This window comes from Sorex araneus, chromosome 2 (assembly GCF_027595985.1).
Source record: "Sorex araneus isolate mSorAra2 chromosome 2, mSorAra2.pri, whole genome shotgun sequence".
Classification (NCBI taxonomy): Eukaryota; Metazoa; Chordata; class Mammalia; order Eulipotyphla; family Soricidae; genus Sorex; species Sorex araneus.
In genome coordinates, this window is record NC_073303.1 from 127567392 (window position 1) to 127585334 (window position 17943).

The following is a 17943-nucleotide window of genomic DNA, read 5'->3' on the forward strand; positions in this document are numbered from 1 at the left end:
AAGCTCTACAGGAGTCAGATTCCCATCCCTGACACCACCTGGTGCAATCACCGAGTAGGAGCCCCCTGATCCCACCCGAGCACACGGAGCCACACATTCAGTTACCGAGACCAGGAACTCGGAACGCAGGGTCCACAACTCTGAACTTGGGGATCACCACTCAGAACTCTGGGCCCACTGATGAAGTCCAGGTTATTGAGGGAGGGTCAGCTGGTTGGAAAAACTCCTTGGGTTCGTTTAAAGTGCAGGCAGGGACTTGAGCCACAACTGTGACCTAAACATGCTTCTAGGCTTATGTGGACTTCAAACCCACCTACACGAGCATAGAATGAAAAACGGGAAGTTCTACTGGGATAAGGGAGGCTAAGACGCCAAGTTGATCTGAGGATCAGGGAAGCAGAGAAAATGTGTCTGTGATGAATTGCGTGTGTGCACTCACTGGCGATGCTGGACCTGGCGGATAGCACGGATCAGAGATATTATAATCCATCTACGAGAACCCGCACGCTTTAAATTGAACATCCAGAAGAATGAATGAACTAATTCTGATTTTAAAAAAACAGGGATTTTTTGGTAAAGGGAGTGTTCAGCAAACATTTCCCCTTAATTTAAACGTCCCCAAATTAAAGTTATGGGAATTGACAAAGGCTCTATGTCCTAGCAATCTGTCACTAGTAACAACTGCAACAAAAATGAGAAAGAGGTGGGTGGAGGAGGAGGAGAGAGTAGAGGAAGAGGAGGAAGAGAGAAATCTACTGAAGGTAAGCTTTAAAACTAGTTCTATTATAGGGGCTGGAGCAATAGCACAGCGGGGAGGGCGTTTGCCTTGCACGCGGCCGACCCAGGTTCGATTCCCAGCATCCCATATGGTCCCCCGAGCACCGCCAGGAGTCATTCCTGAGTGCAGAGCCAGGAGTAACCCCTGTGCATCGCTGGGTGTGACCCAAAAACCAAAAAAAAAAACAACCTAGTTCTATTATAGGTGAAGTTCTAAGCTCACCTAGATTCCCAAAGATCCCTAACAACAGATTTCACAGAACTCAACCATAGTTGATTTACACCTTAAGGGCCAGAAGGACAATTAAGACAGTAATGCCATAAACGTAAAAAAAATAGTGACCATGGATTGTGTGATTTCGTACTTTCTTAAAATACAGGACAAGGGGAGATGTAACTGTCATGCTGGAACTCTCATAAGACTGTGTAGTGTGTGAGATGAAGTGGCTGCTTTTTAACTTGACTGATGAGCCACGGGAGGGATCCATGAAATGAGCAGAATGAAGGTGTCAGCTATGGAAACAGACTTCACTTTTAAGTAAAAGATCTCCTAGATCACTCTCAGTTTCCCCAAACTCCCTTAAATTACAGTTATTTTCTGGGGTCTCTGGACTTCCCTGCTTACGAAAGGCATGCGCTTGGGAGCACTTTTTCACAGCTCTTCTTACTACACTGCTAACCTGTACAGACGCTCATATTTATTTTGACTCGAAGAAAGCTCACAGGCTAATGTGTAGTCGCCCTCATGGCTGGTGTCTCAGGGTCCAGTGTGGCCGTGCAGGGTCCCAGGATGATGTCTGTGGTTGGGATTCTGCCTTTACAGGTGCAAAGTCTCAAGAAACAAAACCTCAGCAACTGGAAAGGGTAACGTTTGCTGGAAGACAGAGGCGTAGAACCCTGAAGCTTCATGGAGTCCATAAAGTTGGGTTTGGTCTCGTGTCCCTCGAGGAGGAAGATGTGGGTATGGGGGAGCCATGTTCAGTGGCTGGGACCGTGCCCCCACATGCTCTGCTGGTAAAGAGTCCTAAAATTGTTCTTCTAGTTGTTCCAAATTCAGGGTGATTCTCAGCTGGGATTCCCAGCTGGAGTCCCAGGTGACCTTTTCTGTTTCAGCTCCAGTTGTTCTGCTCTGTTCTTCCAATCTTGGGCCAAAGCTGACTGCTTGTCCTTCCAAGGGCCCAGTGTCCTTCCTTGCCTACAGACCCTTTCTCCTCCGGCTCTACAGGCTCTACACTGAAAACCACCACCTCCCACACCCCTGCCATCTGGCAAAACAGTCCTCTGCCTGAAAAACACAGCTCAAAGCCATCTCTGAGTTGTACCCCAGGCAGCTGAACGCCCCTCTCCCCGACACTTTTGACAGTGCTTTGTTCTCCCTTTGTCCAAACCCTCTACTAACTCCACTAGCTCCTGGAGGGTAGGTGCTGTTCCTTATCTAAGGACATAAACACCTCAATATGATCATTCTAGGCTTCTCCACTTAAGCACTTTGCGACTTTTGGACAAAGGAAGCTCCCTGATCCCCAAGAGCCTTCTCTGAAAACTGGCGATAGAACGCTCATGAGCACGTCAAATGTTCTTAGGAAACCATAGGAGATAATGTATGTAAAGCATCTCGAGTAATACTTGACACAGAAGAGACACTCAGTCCATCTTAAACCCCATCCTTCTTCCTCTTGTCTGAAGGTCTGAGAGCTCTCACATGGTCCTGTGAGATGACTCTTGAGTAAATGCAATATTGAAATGGTCTGGATCTGGTTAAAGATGGAAGAACAGGCAACACACAGGTCTTTGGGGTCCAACAATTGATACTCCAAGGTGATTATTTTAATAAATCTCACAATTATGCATGTTTATAATCCCTTTTCTGCTTTACCAAAAAAAAGGTTAAATTAGCATTTAAAGGGGGCTGGAGCAATAGCACAGCGGGTAGGGCGTTTGCCTTGCACGCGGCCGACCCAGGTTCGAATCCCAGCATCCCATATGGTCCCCTGAGCACCGCCAGGAGTAACTCCTGAGTGCAGAGCCAGGAGTAACCCCTGTGCATCGCCAGGTGTGACCCAAAAACCAAAAAAAAAAAATCAGCATTTAATCATTTTAGAACCAGCAGTTTCAGGTTTTCAAAAACAAAGAACTATGAAGGGCAGAAGTGATCTCCTAGTTAGAGTAATTAGTATGACAGGCTGTCACTCATTTGTCACATGGGTGGTAAATCAGCTTTTTTCAGTACCCATGCCTTGGGTGGGAAAGGGGGGGTTTATACTGCTGGTGGGTATTTGTGGGATAAAGCAAACGGCCAGGTATGTAGTTGCCCCAGAACCAGGAATTTTGGCAGAAGACAAAGAACAAAGAAGACAAAGGACATCAAGAGAAAACATAAACGAAGTCAGGACATGTTGGTGGTCCCGAACTTGGAAATCTATCAATCCAAATATTTTTTCCTTTAGAGGAAAATGACCATCTGCTAGTTCTATGGGCTGCAAGAACCTGGTATGGAGACAGGGCCAGGAGCATTGGGCACATATGCTCCGACAGGGACAAATGTGGAAGGAGCCAGGCTCCCTGGAGAGAGCTGATTTCGGCTCTACGGCAGGAGACATCACCTCAAACACCATTATACCTCCAGAACAACAAAACTCAAGGCAACTGGACTTGGCAAGGAATGTGAAGAGGTTGTTGTGGGTGGAAAGTGGCATGCTCGGGGCACAGGGAGGCATGCATCTCTTTCCACTCATGTCAGATGCTCTTCGGATCAGCAGTTATCAGCGGCATCGCTGGATCCTATGTAGATCTATTTCTGATTTTCGGAGACTGTCTTCCATAGGGGCTTGGCCAGTTTCCATTCTCAACAGGACTAGTTTCTGAGAGTTTTGATCCAGGCCCGTCTTCCTGGTGTGGGGCTGAGACATCACTCCTGTTGGATTTGCATTTCCCTGACAGGCAGTGATGGTTAACACTTTTTTGTATGCCTGTGGGCTGTCTGTACGTGTTCCTTGGTGAAAGTGTCCATGCATCTGTTCTGTCCATATTTTGATGAGTCTGTTTGCTTTGGGTGGTTGAGCTGTCTGAGTTCTTTATATACCTTGTCGGTACTTGTGACACACTAGCATTTTCTTCCGTTCAGTTGACTGTCAAGAGTCTTTACTGCTCAGAGAGAGAAATGAAATGTTTTAAGATAAATAAAACAATATTGGGTGAGGAGATCGAAATAATCTAGACCAAGAGGGGTCTGAGTAAAGACTAGGTAGGGGAATGAGAAATTCCTGATGCAGAGTGCAAAGAATGTGGTTTAGCAGTCTCCCAAAATTTCTACATGTTTGACATCTTCTGCAACCACCAAAAGATTTCAACCATACTTAAAAAACATCTGATAAAACTGGTGGACCTGAATTTCATACTCTCCTAGCGCTTCATGAAGGGACAGCCAAAACCAAGGAATGAATGAGATGGAAACACTTTTTGAAATCTTGTTTCTGTTGTCCTCTACTGGGCTGGAGTGATAGCCCAGCAGGTAGGGCATTTGTCTTGCATACAGATGACCCGGGTTCGAATCCTCCACCCCTCTCGAAGAGCCCAGCAAGCTACCGAGAGTATCTCGCCCGCACGGCAGAGCCTGGCAAGCTACCCGTGGCGTATTCGATATGCCCAAACCAGTAACAAGTCTCACAATGGAGATGTTACTGGTGCCCGCTCGAGCAAATCGATGAGCATCGGGATGACAGTGACAGTTGTCCTCTACTGGTTTCCATCTATTGTAGATTTGGGGGGCTGAAGTTTCAATGTAGCATTTGTAATTTTCCCGATTTTTCTTCTTGCTTGGGTAGGGAGCCAGATGGTGGTGGGGGTCATACCCCGGCCTCTGCATGAAGGTGTGGGATGGAGTCCTGGATCACAGGAGACACCGAAGACATGACTGATGAGACTGAGCCTCAACCTTACTGTCCACGTCTCCATAAATGAGGGCATCCAGTGGAAACTTGTCATGTTCCCAGTGGAACATGGGGGCATAGCTGCTTGCCATGTAGCGTCCACATCTTCAAACATCCATGCCGTGGCACAGTTCACCAGAAAGGAGGCATTTTTAATTAGGAACAGTGGGAACAGAGAGCTATTAAGATTATGTTAGTCATCTGCATGATGGAATACTATGCAGCTGTCAGAAAAATGAAGTCATGAAATTTGCCTATAAATAGATGGACATGGAGAGTTTCATGCTGAGTGCAGAGTCAGAAGGGAAGGGACAGATATAGAATGACTGCATTCATTTGTGGTACATAAATATATATATAGTAGAAGAATAATATCCATGGCCAGGGAAAACAGAGGTTAGGAGGACTGGTCAGTGGTTGGAACTAACCACAAGGTTGTGTGGGGCTGAGGGTAGGTTAGATAGAGAAGTGACCATATGACAATAATAGCTGGGAATGATCACACTGGACAAGATCTGAGGGTTAAAAGTAGGTAAGGGATATTCTTGATAACCTTTTAGTATCAATATTGCAAACCATAATGCCCCAAAGGAGAGAGATATACAGAGAGAGAGAGAGACAGAGACAGAGACAGAGACAGACAGACAGACAGACAGACAGCAAAAGAGATAGAGAGACAGAGAGAGACAGAGAGAAAAGAAAAGCACCTACCATAGAGGTAGGCTGGGGGTAGGGGGTGATGGGAGGGAACTTGGGGATACTGGTGCTGGGAAATGTGCACTGGTGGAGGGATGGGTGTTGGAGCACTGTATGACTGAAACCTAATCCTGAACAGTTTTGTAACAGTCTGTCTTACAAAAAAAATCTAAACCAGAGAAAATTTTCTTAAAAAATAGATTGTGTTAGTCCATCCAGGCACAAAAATCAGGAACCCAGGACAGAGGTACCAACTTTCCTCTTTCTTCACACTCCTGCTCCCGTCTGTCCTGATCTTCTCCTTTCTCGAACACTTGAGAAGCAAATTTTAATCTAGCGCTATATGGCCTTATGAAGAAGCAAGATGGGAAATAAATGAAATTCGGAGCCCTCTGCCTCTCTCTAATCCTCAATACTGAGTTGGAGCTATTGGAAGATGAAAGCAAGCGAGATGTGGTTTTAAAAAGCAGCTCGACAAGGGAAGGAAGGAGCAGCTCCCCGGGGCTAGGCTCTTACTAAAGCAGTGACAGCATGGCTTCGGCACTGCAGTTTATGGACCCTCTCATGCGACCTTCCTCTTCCTACAAATGCAGATCCTACTGACTCAGTGGGTTGATCTACAGGCCTGCTGTGAAGGGGTGGCACTGGGCGTTCCAAGAAACTTGTAAGTGAACACGACAATTAAGAGCTGGGAAGGTGGTGGAGGGAGAAAAACAAGAAGTGTAATGTCCTTGGGACCTGGGTGCCTCCGCAGAGCGCGGGGGCCAGAGGTGGCCAGGGAGAGGAGGTGGCCAGGAGGTGGACTGTTGGACTGGGGAGGTGTAAGGGGCAGGGGGTGGTGAGCTTCTTAGAGAAGAGAAAATTGGGCGGGTCCAATGGCCAGGAAGAATGAATGCACAGATGATGTCAGAGACAGCCAGAATGTGGTTTCTAGATTGAACAAAAATCATGTTGATTTTCAATATTGTCTAGGGACCTCACTAGTATTTTAATATTAGAACTGGGGGAGAAAATGCACCCAGGCTTCCAGTTATTGAAATTGGCACCCTAAAACATGATAGGGGCTCAAGAATTATTTCTTGATTCAATGGACCAAAGGGAGAGAATGAAGAAAGATGAGGACAATATGGAGAAATGTTTCTCTTCCTTTTCAAAATCTAGGTGAGCGGTTGTTTAAATTGTAACTTAACTAGTATTTTGAGTCTTCTATTTTCATGTAAGTCATTACAATTTACCACATTATCAGTGACGTGGGTCACAGACTGGAATATTGGTCAGAGTGACTTTGGTATTTTATCTTTTTCTAAAATTCCTGAAATGTTCAATAAGGCCATAACAACTAAAGTATAAATAGCCTCATCATGTTTTCCAGGTAGGGCCCAAATTTGAAATATCAAAAGACAGTTCCAAAGTCATAAGGGAGGCAGCAATAACTTAATTCCATCTTACAGTGCTCTAAAACTCACTTGAAAAAGAATTCCAGGAAATGAGAGTTGTGGTCAAAATGAGCCAGGGGCTGGCTATAAATGACAGAAACTTCCCTGATCTGCAGAAGTAACAGAGAGGCGAAGGATAAGGAATGTGAGAAGAAATAAGAAGCTATTTACAATAACAAACTTCTTTCCCCCACTGGGGGAATTAGGCTGCAGTGGGGATGAACTGAAACCCTTTGCATAAGCAAGTGCCCAGTAAGATAAACATTTCCGACAGGGCTGTCGATTTGCACGGCCTCCTCGGCATTCCAGCCCCGGGCCTGGAGACTGTGGGAACAGGGCCACCAGCCTTGAGAGAGACAGAAGCCGCCTGTTCTCGGGATGACTTCTGCTGCTCTGCCCCAGGCAAGCCATTATAACCTGGCGTCCTTTTCTTCATCGGCAAAACGGGGGATAATCCGACCTACCTCTGAGGCGCCTTGTTCGGGTGGAAGAGGAGAGTGTTGGCAAAAGCCTGGCCCAGGGGCTCAGCCAGCGGTGACTCCTATTCTCAAACAGTGTTTAACTGGTCCCCATGGCAGAGCCAGAGGGACAGAGGGATGAGGCGACTCCTCCCGGGGCCAAGACAATCAGCTTAACTCAGTTCCAGTGAGAATCTTCCTCCAGGAAAGCGCATGTGGAAGGAACAGAACTGGGCCAGTTCTGCTTGTCCCAGGCCACAGAAGCAAGAAAGACCTGGCAGGGGGTATGCCAGTCCCTGATTTCAGTGCGCGCCCCTCCACAAACCAGCCCAAGCTCCACTCTAAGTCGCCCACAGTCTGAAAGTCTTTCCCTCATGCTCTGGTCCAAACAAGGATTTAGAACCTTTCTCAAACTGTAAGAGATTCCTATTGGAAAATGGATGGCTCAGAAAAAATCTGAAACGCAGAGGAAACATTGGAGACAACTGAAAAAACTTGAAAGGGCAATTCCTGGCCCCCGGCCCTTGCTGAGGATTAAAAATGGCCCCTAATAGACTCTGGGATCTTTCAGATCTGAAGCACAGCCCTGGCTGTGGAAGTAGACGAAGAGAGTTCTGCATGTGGCCAGAATATGGACAAACTGCTGGAAAGAATGTGGGTTCTTATATTGCAATAAAGGAAAGCTCCTGATCTTAGCTGTGAAACATCATTATAAACCTGAACTGTCCTAAATGCTTTTAAAAAACTATATTTCAAGAGTATGCTTTAAAATATCTTAAATCCATGCACTATGGGTAAAATGCCCTTTGAAGATGGGGCGGGGGCAGTGCTTGGGTTAGGGTGAATGTAGACAACACTTTTTTTTTTTAAAAAAAAAAGAAATCTATGAAATTTTTGGAGCTACAGAAATGACATGGGAAATGTTTCAAAAGCTGGACTTCCCATCTGCATGCAGTGTGCACAGGGGAAGCTCACAGGCCCCTCTTAATCTTTTTGATTGGGGATTTAATGGTGTTGAGCTACCTGCTTTGGATCTTAAGTGGTTAAGATCTGAGGCAGGGGGTTGGAGAGATAGCACAGCGGGTAGGGCATTTGCCTTGCAGGCAGCTGACCCGGGTTCGATTCCCAGCTTCCCACATGGTCCCCTGAGCACTGCCAGGAGTAATTCCTGAGTGTAGAGTCAGCAGTAACCCTGAGCATCACCAGGTGTGACCCAAAAAGAAAGAAAGAAAAAGAAAAGCTCTGAGGTAGGCAGGTAGATGGTGGCATGGGAGATGGGGGTGGGGGGGAGGGTGTGTGTGTGCTTCCTGGGAATGAATTCTAGGGATGGAATAAACCCAAATGGGATTGAAGCGGTTACTCTGTCTCTAGCCCTTAAGAAGCTAAAAGCATTATTGCCGGACCCACTTTGTGGCCACAGAAACTGAGGTTTGATAAGCCTCTACCTGGAGCTGGTATTGACGTAGGAGAAGCCCAGATGGACCCCGCAGGATAGGACGAACTTCAGCAGAGACAAAGGGCTGTGATATGACACTAACAAGGACCACTAAGAGTTCAAAGCTCCTCCCCTATGAAAATATCCTAACTGACTCTTACGGCCACAGGAAAGCCCAGCCAAGGCAGCCTGAAGAATATCCATCAAGAAGCTGGTCCGTAAAGGCCACGCGGAGCTCTCTGCCTCTGGGGAAGCTGCATTTCCTCGTGAATACATTACACTCTCTCCCCTGTCTCCCCCTCTCTCACCATCCCTCTCTCTCTCTCTCTCTCCCCCCTCGCTCTTTCTCTTTCTCTGACTCTCTCCCTGATATTTTCTCTGTCTCCCTCTGACTCTCTCTCCCTCTCTCCCTCTCTTTCCCCCTCTCTCTGACTCTCTCTCCCTCTCTCTGACTCTCTTTCTCCAACTCAATTCCTTTGACTCACCCTTTCTCTCTCTCCCCTCTCCTCTTCCTCATAATTAATCTCTAAATAAAACTGTTTACTTCACTATTCATCCCCTCCTAATTTTCTTGTCTGTGCGGGCAAGGTGACAGACCCCAAAAGCCTGGGTAGGATCTAGGACTGACTGAGCAATTTCTCGCTCCAGCCTGATCCACAGTTCCCCGAGGATCCCGGTGTCAGGATTGTTTCCCACGCCGTGAACAAGTGGGTTCCAGGCAGAGCTGAGGACCCACTCATGGGGCTGGTGAGACGTGAGCATCTGTACCCCGCAGGGCTCACTGCAGGCTCTCCTCAGCCCTAGATTTCCCAGCCACTTCCCAGGTAACCTAGGTGGGTGGAGGGAGTAGCAGACTCTGACCTCTGGCTGCCATCTCTCGCACACAAGACACTGGCAACCATACCGATAACATTTTCTACAGCCCCTAGAGGTCAAATCTATTTATATATATATATTTTTTAGTTTCTGATTTTGGAGCCCCGTCTGGCGGGGGGTGGGGTGTCATGAAGACCTTTTTCCATGCAGAGGACTGAACCAGGATTGGTTGCATGCCAGGCCAGCCTCCTAGCCCTTGGATTGCCTCTCCAGTCTCAAAAGTGTCTGCCTTGAACCCTGTGTTTCTAGCCTGTCTTCTAGGCTTCCGCAGGCCCACTCCTATTACCCAACGCCATCCGTGCTCAGCCCTTGTCTAACAAAACAGCTGCTGGATCAATCACCGATCAGGGGGAATCTGCCCATGTCGAAACGCCCATTGGAGTTCCAGCTTTTGGGAAGAAATAAGCAGCGGCCTGCATCCGAGCCTGCATCTCCGGCACCGACAATTCCCATGCCCCAGAATTTGGGTCAGGAAAGGTTTGGAGTCGGAATGACCTCTCAGCCCCAAAGGACATCCGCAACAATGACGGCCATGCCATCTACTTTCTCAAGTTTTAATGATATGATTGCTATCAAACACACCAGTTTTAAAGAGAACAATAAAATCACCACCAGGGTTCTGAGCCCAATTCCAGAATTACGGAATTAGAACCTCTGGGGAGGGGGGGAGGGGGCCGAGGGCTTCTACTCGAGAAAGAAGAGGGAAACTCATAAATGCATTTGCCCAAGGGTCCCTCTCCCCAGCCGAGAAGCCATCCGGGTCCCGGGGCCCGACCCGGCCTCTGTCTTACCAGGCACGCCGGCTTGGATCCAGTAGTTGATGTCGGTGCCCTCGCCGCCGTCCAGGAGCTGGGTGGTATTGAGAGGCTGAAGCAGGCACATGATATTCTTCATGATGGCCTTGGCCTCTTCGCTGCCCGTAAACTGCAGCGCTATGGGTAAGAAGGTGCCCAGGTCCGACTCCATCACTAGGCTGTACTTGGAAATGTTCTTCTAGAGAAAAAGAAAAAGCAAAGTGGCCGGTTCAGACCTGCTGCCGCTTCGCTTTCTCCTGGGGGAATCTAGGGAACTGCCAAATTCCTCCACCGAACCCTCCACCCCTGCCCCAGCCCACTCTGGGACCGTGGGGCCCATTGTGATTTAGGGATTCTCCAGGACATTCTCCCAATAAGCGGACAGCTGCCCCCAGCCTCTGGGAGGCTCAGCACTGCACAAGGAGCCTTGGGGTGTCAGTTCCAGCCCCGCAACTGAAGCTGAATCAGGGGACTCCACTCCCCGAGGTCAGCACCGGGGCTGCGGGTGGCCGAGGCTCAGCCCCTCGGCTGCCTGGCCTGTGATGGCAGGAACTCCAGAATCCTCCAAGGGGCCGGGAAGAAGGACAGGCCCTGAGGTGCTGGCCTTGCATGCTCCAGGACCCTGTTCAATCCCTGGCAATACTAAGGTCTCCTGAGCACCCCTTGGTGTGACTCGACAGCCAAACACATCAACTGTGAATCCTACAGAGACCCGAGACCGTAGTAGGAGAAATGGCTCGAGTTTTACTGACTTATTTCTTCCATCACACCATCGGCAAGCCAAGCCTTCTGGCGTGGATTTGCGCAGCCCCACGAACGCTGGAGGGAGCAAACAGGAATCAGCAACCAAACCAAATTCTCACCAGTCCATTGCCTTCCCACGAGGAACAAGACACCCTCCCCACGGGCTTGGTGCTCCCAGGGACCCGCCGAGGAGGCACGAACGTCACAGACGCCGGCACAGCAGACTTGGGGAGCGGGCAAAGGCAAAGGCAGGCGAGATTTCTCCCCAAGCAGGGCTGCGGCCCAGGCTGCTCGGTGCCGGCCACGCTCTAGCACCTGCACGTGTCTGCGAGGGGAACGGGCCCCCCTTCTCACTCCTGGGGGCTCGGGCACAGCTAGTGGGTCGGGGGGTTACTGCAGCTGCTTCTCAGGAACCTGTCTTCAAGCTGAGCCGGGAGTGTGGGGGTCCTTCCCCTGCAGGGGACACCAGCCACAGAGAGGGGACTCTGGAAAGCACACCAGGGAGGCCTGGGCCCAGCACAGCACACAGTAGGATGTGCACTGTCCACGTAGGGGTGTGGAAGGAGCCCTACCAGAGGCGGCATGTTTATACTGACCCCCAGCGCCCTGGGGACAGGTGGGGGCAGGTGGAGCGCAAACCTCAGCCCCTGTATCAGCTGCAAATGCCCTGTGGCTTTCACTCAAGGCCTGGGCAAAGGGCCACAGGAGGTCCACGAGGACACGGAGCTGTGTGTGCACACACTGGCACTCGGGGGTTCACTCAGAGTTGTGTTGGAATCAAGCCCTATCACATCCCTTTAATTTTAATTTCTTTTTCTTTTTGCTTTTTGGTTCACACCCAGGGATGCTCAAGGGTTATTCCAAGCTCTACACTCAGGAATTACTCCTGGCAGGCTCAAGGGACCATATGGGATGCCGGGGATTGAACCCAGGTTGGCCACATGCAAGGCAAATGGCCTCCTGCTGTAACTCCAGCCCTTTTATTTTTATTTTAAAATGTATTTTATTTTTTAGGGGGGTTAATTATGTTTTTATTGTGCCTGATACAATACAATTATCTGATGTTTCCTTGATTCTGTTGTTTTAATAAAATAAAGTAAATGTAGGTGAATGGCTGTTTCCTCCTTTTCAAAGTAATGCTTGCTTGACTGGGGGGGTCAGTGCTGTGTCTGCCCACCCACCTTCCATTTTTTAAAAATTTTTAAAATTTTATTGAATCACCATGAAATAGTTACAAGTTTTCATGTTTGGGTTACAATCTCACAATGATCAAACACCCATCCCTCCACCAGTGCACATTCCCCACCACCAATATCCCAGGTATACCCCCCTTTCCCACCCTCCCCCTGCCTCCATGGCAGACAATATTCCCCATAATCTTTCTTGACTTTTGGGCATTATGGCTTGCAACACAGACACTGAGAGGTTATCATGTTTGGTCCATTATCTACTTTTGGCACGCATCTCCCATCCCAACTGGAGAACTTTCCATTTATTCCTATCTAGAGCTTCAGGGAATGGGCCCAAATCCTAGGCAGGGAGTGAATTTAACCCCATCTTTTCCATCCCTCATGAAGATCACTAGAAATTGCAAAAAAAGTGATCTAAACGCTGGGAGAGCAGACTCTCTGTTCTCACTGTCGCACAGCGGGTCCTGCAGCTGCGGACAGGGTAGAGTTTAGGTTGGTTCTGACTCTCCTCCAGTTTGGGTCGTAACTGAGGGCAGAAGATATGGCAGAACCAGGCACTTTCCAGATGTTCCTTGGGATCAAGTTGGGGTGTTCCAGACGAGCATGGGTAGTGGAGTAGCTGCTCTCGATACGGGGAAACATCCCAAGGCCTCCTCCCATTTCACACCCACTTTACAAATCAGCTCATGGGGCCGGAGCATTAGCACAGCGAAGAGGGCATTTGCCTTGCACGTGGTCGACCCGGGTTCAATCCCCAGCATCCCAGATGGTCCCTCGAGCACCGCCAGGGGTAATTCCTGAGTGCAGAGCCAAGAGTAACCCCTGAGCATCCCCTGATATGACTCAATTAGGAAAAAAAACCTCAGCTCATTCTGCAAGAGGCAGCTTGATACCCACTCTCACCATTCTCATTCTCTGGGTGCAAAGCGGATCCCCCCAAAGAAGAGTGTTTCCTGTACCTGCAGCCTGGCACGGCGGCGGAGCTCCTCGCAGGAGCAGCGGAATGGGGCTGGGTGCTTTCATACCCTCCCAGCCCATCCCTCTTCAGAAATGCAAACCTGAATTCACTCTCATGCCCCCTGCCCACAAATCGGTGGGGCTGCGTCTTTGTTTCAGGGCTCTTCTGTTCTCATACCCGTCAGCATGTGTTTGGCTGTGATCTGCTGTGACACTGTCATCTCACAAGCCGAGGAAGAGGAGAGACCCGAAGAGCGGGAGTGAGTCACACAGACCCCCAGAACAGCCCTCTGCAGGCCTCCTGTCCTGCTTGACTGGGGCTCAGGGCCGTGTCTGCTCAGCAGCTGTGGGGTTTGTGCTCAGTGTCTGCAACCTGCGAATCATCTCTCCCAGCTGGCTCAGTGCCCCCAGCCCCCCAGCTCCCGGGCCCAGAGTGGCGGGAGCAGAATCATTTTTGCTCTCTGTGTAGGCGGGGCCTGGAGCTCAGACCTTTATTTCTGAGAACATTTGGCTTTGAACAGGCTCAGGTGCCCTCGGAGGGGCCAGGAGAGAGAGAGAGAGAGAGAGAGAGAGAGAGAGAGAGAGAGAGAGAGAGAGAGAGACAGACAGACAGACAGACAGACAGACAGACAGAGACAGACAGACAGAGATAGAGACAGACAGACACAGAGAGACAGAAACAGACAAAGACAGACAGAGATAGAGAGAGAAAGAGAGGGAGAGAGGGAGGGGGAAGAGGAGGAGAGAGAGAAAGAAAGGAAGGGAAAGAGGAGGGAGAGAGAAAAAGAGAGGGAGAGAGAGAGGGAGAGAGGGAGGGGGGAAGAGGAGGAGAGAGAGAAAGAAAGAAAGGGAAAGAGGAGGGAGAGAGAAAAAGAGAGGGAGAGAGAAAGGGAGAGGGAGAGAGAGAGGGAGACAGGGAGAGAGGGGAGAGAGGGAGAGAGAGAGGAAGAGGGAGGGAGAGAGAGAGGGAGAGGGAGGGAGAGAGAGAGAGCGAGAGAAGCATGACAAGGCAAAGCCCTGCATTATTTTTTCCTGACAGCTAAGCGGCCGACGGGGAGACGGGCAATCACAGTAAGCCACGTCGCTGCTAAAACTGTGGGTGCCACTGGCAGCCTCGCCGCCACTCTGCCTGGGGCCAGGGCCGGAACTGATGAGGACTGGATGCCCCTCTCCAGCCCCCTCCCTCTGCTGCTCTCTGAAGGGCCGGGCCAAGACAGACCCGTGTCTTCAGGCCGCTGCATTTCACCTGTCCTTTGAAGCCTCCAGAGCCCGGCGAAGTCTCCCCTGGAGCTGGCTCAGGTGACCGTCTCCCAGACGCTCCAGGTCACTGAGGAGACGAGAAGGAGCCAGGAGGCTAAGAATGGGCCTTGGACCCCAGCAAAGGGCAACGCACAGCTGATTTCATAGGACACGGGGAACGGCCTGATTCCCAGGGCCAGGAACAAGGCCGAGGTCTCTGCGCGCCTGTGGACTCACAAAGGCCTCGCAGCACGTCCTGGTCGGCTGCTTCGTGGCCTCCTGCAGGTCGGAGCAGCAGCACCAGTAGCTGGAAGCAGGGGGACCCCCAGGGTTTCAGCATGAAATGTGGGTGCTCTCAGTGGGGTGCGCTGGTGACGGCTTCCTGCTACTGGTTTCAGACCTTTCACACACCTGGCTCCTTGAACGTTCTTTGGGATCAATCCATCTTTCTCTGTGTCCATCTGTCACTGCATCTGTCCACACACCTATCCATCCACCTACTATCCATCCATCCATCCATCCATCCACCCCACCTATTACCTATAGATCCTATTCATCTCTTATACACCCAACAGCCTACTTTCTAACCACCCACCTACCATCATCTACCTATCAATGTCTTTCTCTCTACAGCCCCATCTTGAACACCCTCGTCCCATCCTTCCCTCTCAAGAGAAATACAGGAAATTAATTGAGCAGTGTCCAGCTGCCCAGTACGTCATCTCGGCTATGGGCTGTTAGGGATAGCAGATCAGAGAGTAGACATGTATATGTGGAGAGTCTAGAGAGCCCCCAATGTTGGGCTGGGTGGTGTGGTGTGTGTGTGTGTGTGTGTGTGTGTGTGTGTGTGTGAGTGTGTGTGTGAGTGTGTGCAGGGTGTGTTATGCTTTTGAGGGGGAAGAAGGAAAGGCATGTTTCAAAAATTAAAACTGCATCTAAAATTGTGTTTGGTCTCTTTCGAATATCAGCCCAGTGCCGGATGACAGGACGGGCTGAGGGCAGCATCATAATCCCCAGATGCCGTGTGTGCTGCTGAGGAATCCCGAGGAAGGAGAATTGTGATCACTGTGTCTCACTGACACGGAACGAGCGAGTATTCGGGCTCTGGAGTGCAGAGGAGCGAACTTTCACAGGGTGAGAAAATGAGAAGCTCAGACTGCTGCTTAAAAAGAAACAACCTTCCTACTCCCGAGAGAACAGGCGAGGCCCTTGGTGAAGACCTCAGGAGGGAGCCTGGCTGCCTCGATGGCCGAACAGCATCCGAACAATGTGCCCGGGTATGGAGCTTATGTAGGGAGGGTCAGAGCTCCAATAATGACACGAAAAAAATGCTTTGTAAAGAATTGTTCTCAAATACTAGTGATCCTCAGGAGCACTTTTGTAGGAGTCAGTGAACACTTTAGGATAGAGATCATCAGATGCTCATCAAATTGTCCCCTGCAATGGATGATGGCTGTGTTTGATATGCACCAACGGTCGACTTCAAGGACCCGGGACTCTCATCTCAGCTCTCTCCAGCCTCCCTCACTTCTCACTCGCCTGGGCCTTTTCCTTTTTTCCCTTCTTCTTTTCTTTCTTTCTTTCTTTCTTTCTTTCTTTCTTTCTTTCTTTCTTTCTTTCTTTCTTTCTTTCTTTCTTTCTTTCTTTCTTTCTTTCTTTCTTTCTTTCTTTCCTTTCTTTCTTCCTCTCCCTCCCTCCCTCTTTCTCTCTTTCCCTTCTTTCTTTCTTTCTTTCTTTCTTTCTTTCTTTCTTTCTTTCTTTCTTTCTTTCTTTCTTTCTTTCTTTCTTTCTCTCTCTCTCTCTTTCTCTTTTTCTCTCTCTTTCTTTCTCTTTCTTTCTTTCTTTTTCTTTCTTTCTTTCTTTCTTTCTTTCTTTCTTTCTTTCTTTCTTTCTTTCTTTCTTTCTTTCTCTCTTTCTCTCTTTCTCTCTTTCTCTCTTTCTCTCTTTCTCTCTTTCTCTCTTTCTTTCTTTCTTTCTTTCTTTCTTTCTTTCTTTCTTTCTTTCTTTCTTTCTTTCTTTCTTTCTTTCTTCTTTCTCTCTCTTCCTTCCTTCCTTCCTTCCTTCCTTCCTTCCTTCCTTCCTTCCTTCCTTCCTTCCTTCCTTCCTTCCTTTCTTTTTTTTCTTTCTTTCTTTCTCACACCTGGTGATGCACAGGGGTTACTCCCTACTCCCGGCTCTGCACTCAGGAATTACTCCTGGCAGTGCTCAGGAGACCATATGGGATTCTGGGAATCAGACCCGGGTCAGCCGCATGCAAGGCAAACGCCCTACCCACTGTGCTATCACTCCAGGCCCTCTCCTTGGCTTTTCTTACCTCCCTGATCACTCTTCTTTTCTCTATGCCTCCACACAAATTCTGCTGGGACTCCCCTCATTGTGGCAGAGGTAAGTGCAGCTATCCAGTGGAGTTCCACCCCACAAATCCACGCCCTCATGAACTGCAGTCTCATCTCCAACAGCTTCTGCACGTCTTCCCTGGACTGAGGATTCAGTTCCCATCACGGCAGTAGCAAATGACAGCACATTCCGTGGCTCAGAAGCTTTTCTTGGACGGTTCTGGAGTCCTGTGTGAAGTGAGTCTTGCTGGGCTAAAATCAAGGTGTTGATAAGGGCTGCGCCTTCTGCAGGCTCCAGGGGACAATCTGTTTCTTGGCCTTTTCCAATTTCTAGAAGCTTCCTCCATTCTTTGGCCCATGGAGCCTGTCACGCCACTGTGTGTCTCCTGTTCCTGTCGTCACCTTGCCTTTTTCTTCCCTGGACTCCGCCTCCCTCTCACGCAGATGGTCTGGCCCAATAAACAGCAAATCCACGCTCCTTATGGCTGAATCCAAAAATCTATTTGGCAGCTAAAAATTGCAAATTCCTTTTTTACTTTTCACACAAAAAGCTACCAGCAAATCCCCCTGGCTCTGCTTTGGAACGAGTTGTCTTCCCCACAAACACACCAACTCCCTGCTTGCTGCCCCGTCCAAACCAGTCACCTTCCCTCTACAAGAAGGCGAAAGGCAGCTTCTCCCCCGTCAAACATTATATCTCATAGCCTTGTTCCTGCACCATGCTAAGAAAAATTAAAAAATCCCCAAACACAGCTCTTCTTCTAGAACCTTCCAAATGGCTACCAATTCTCTGAAGTGACCTCTGTCCCTAAGGCCCTGGATGTTGACAGATCCAACCTTCTTCCATTTCTCGGACTGTTTCCCCCCACTCTTCTCCTGCTCCCTCTCGCCCTCCAGCCTTTTCTCGCCCTCCAGGCTTTTGCATCCCGAGCACTCGCCCCCTCCATATTTGTCTTTTCTGTGGTCTTGGGGAAGGTTTGCTTTCCCTCCCGGGCTCTGCAGGAAGAGCCCTCCCAGAACATCTGAGGTCCAACCCCCTTCCCAGTATTCCCAAAGCCTCATCCTCTTCTTCTTCT

The 17943-nt window shown here is 49.3% G+C and overlaps 1 protein-coding gene across 1 annotated transcript in view; it reads right to left on the minus strand.

Annotated features, from left to right (window-relative positions):
* The window catches only part of CPQ (carboxypeptidase Q), a 272392-nt gene that overhangs the window by 33462 nt on the left and 220987 nt on the right, over positions 1-17943 (minus strand). Inside the window, exon 7 of the mRNA XM_012935321.2 lies at positions 10399-10600. Coding sequence (XP_012790775.2) covers positions 10399-10600 — 202 coding nt within the window. The remainder of the gene's footprint in view (positions 1-10398; positions 10601-17943) is intronic.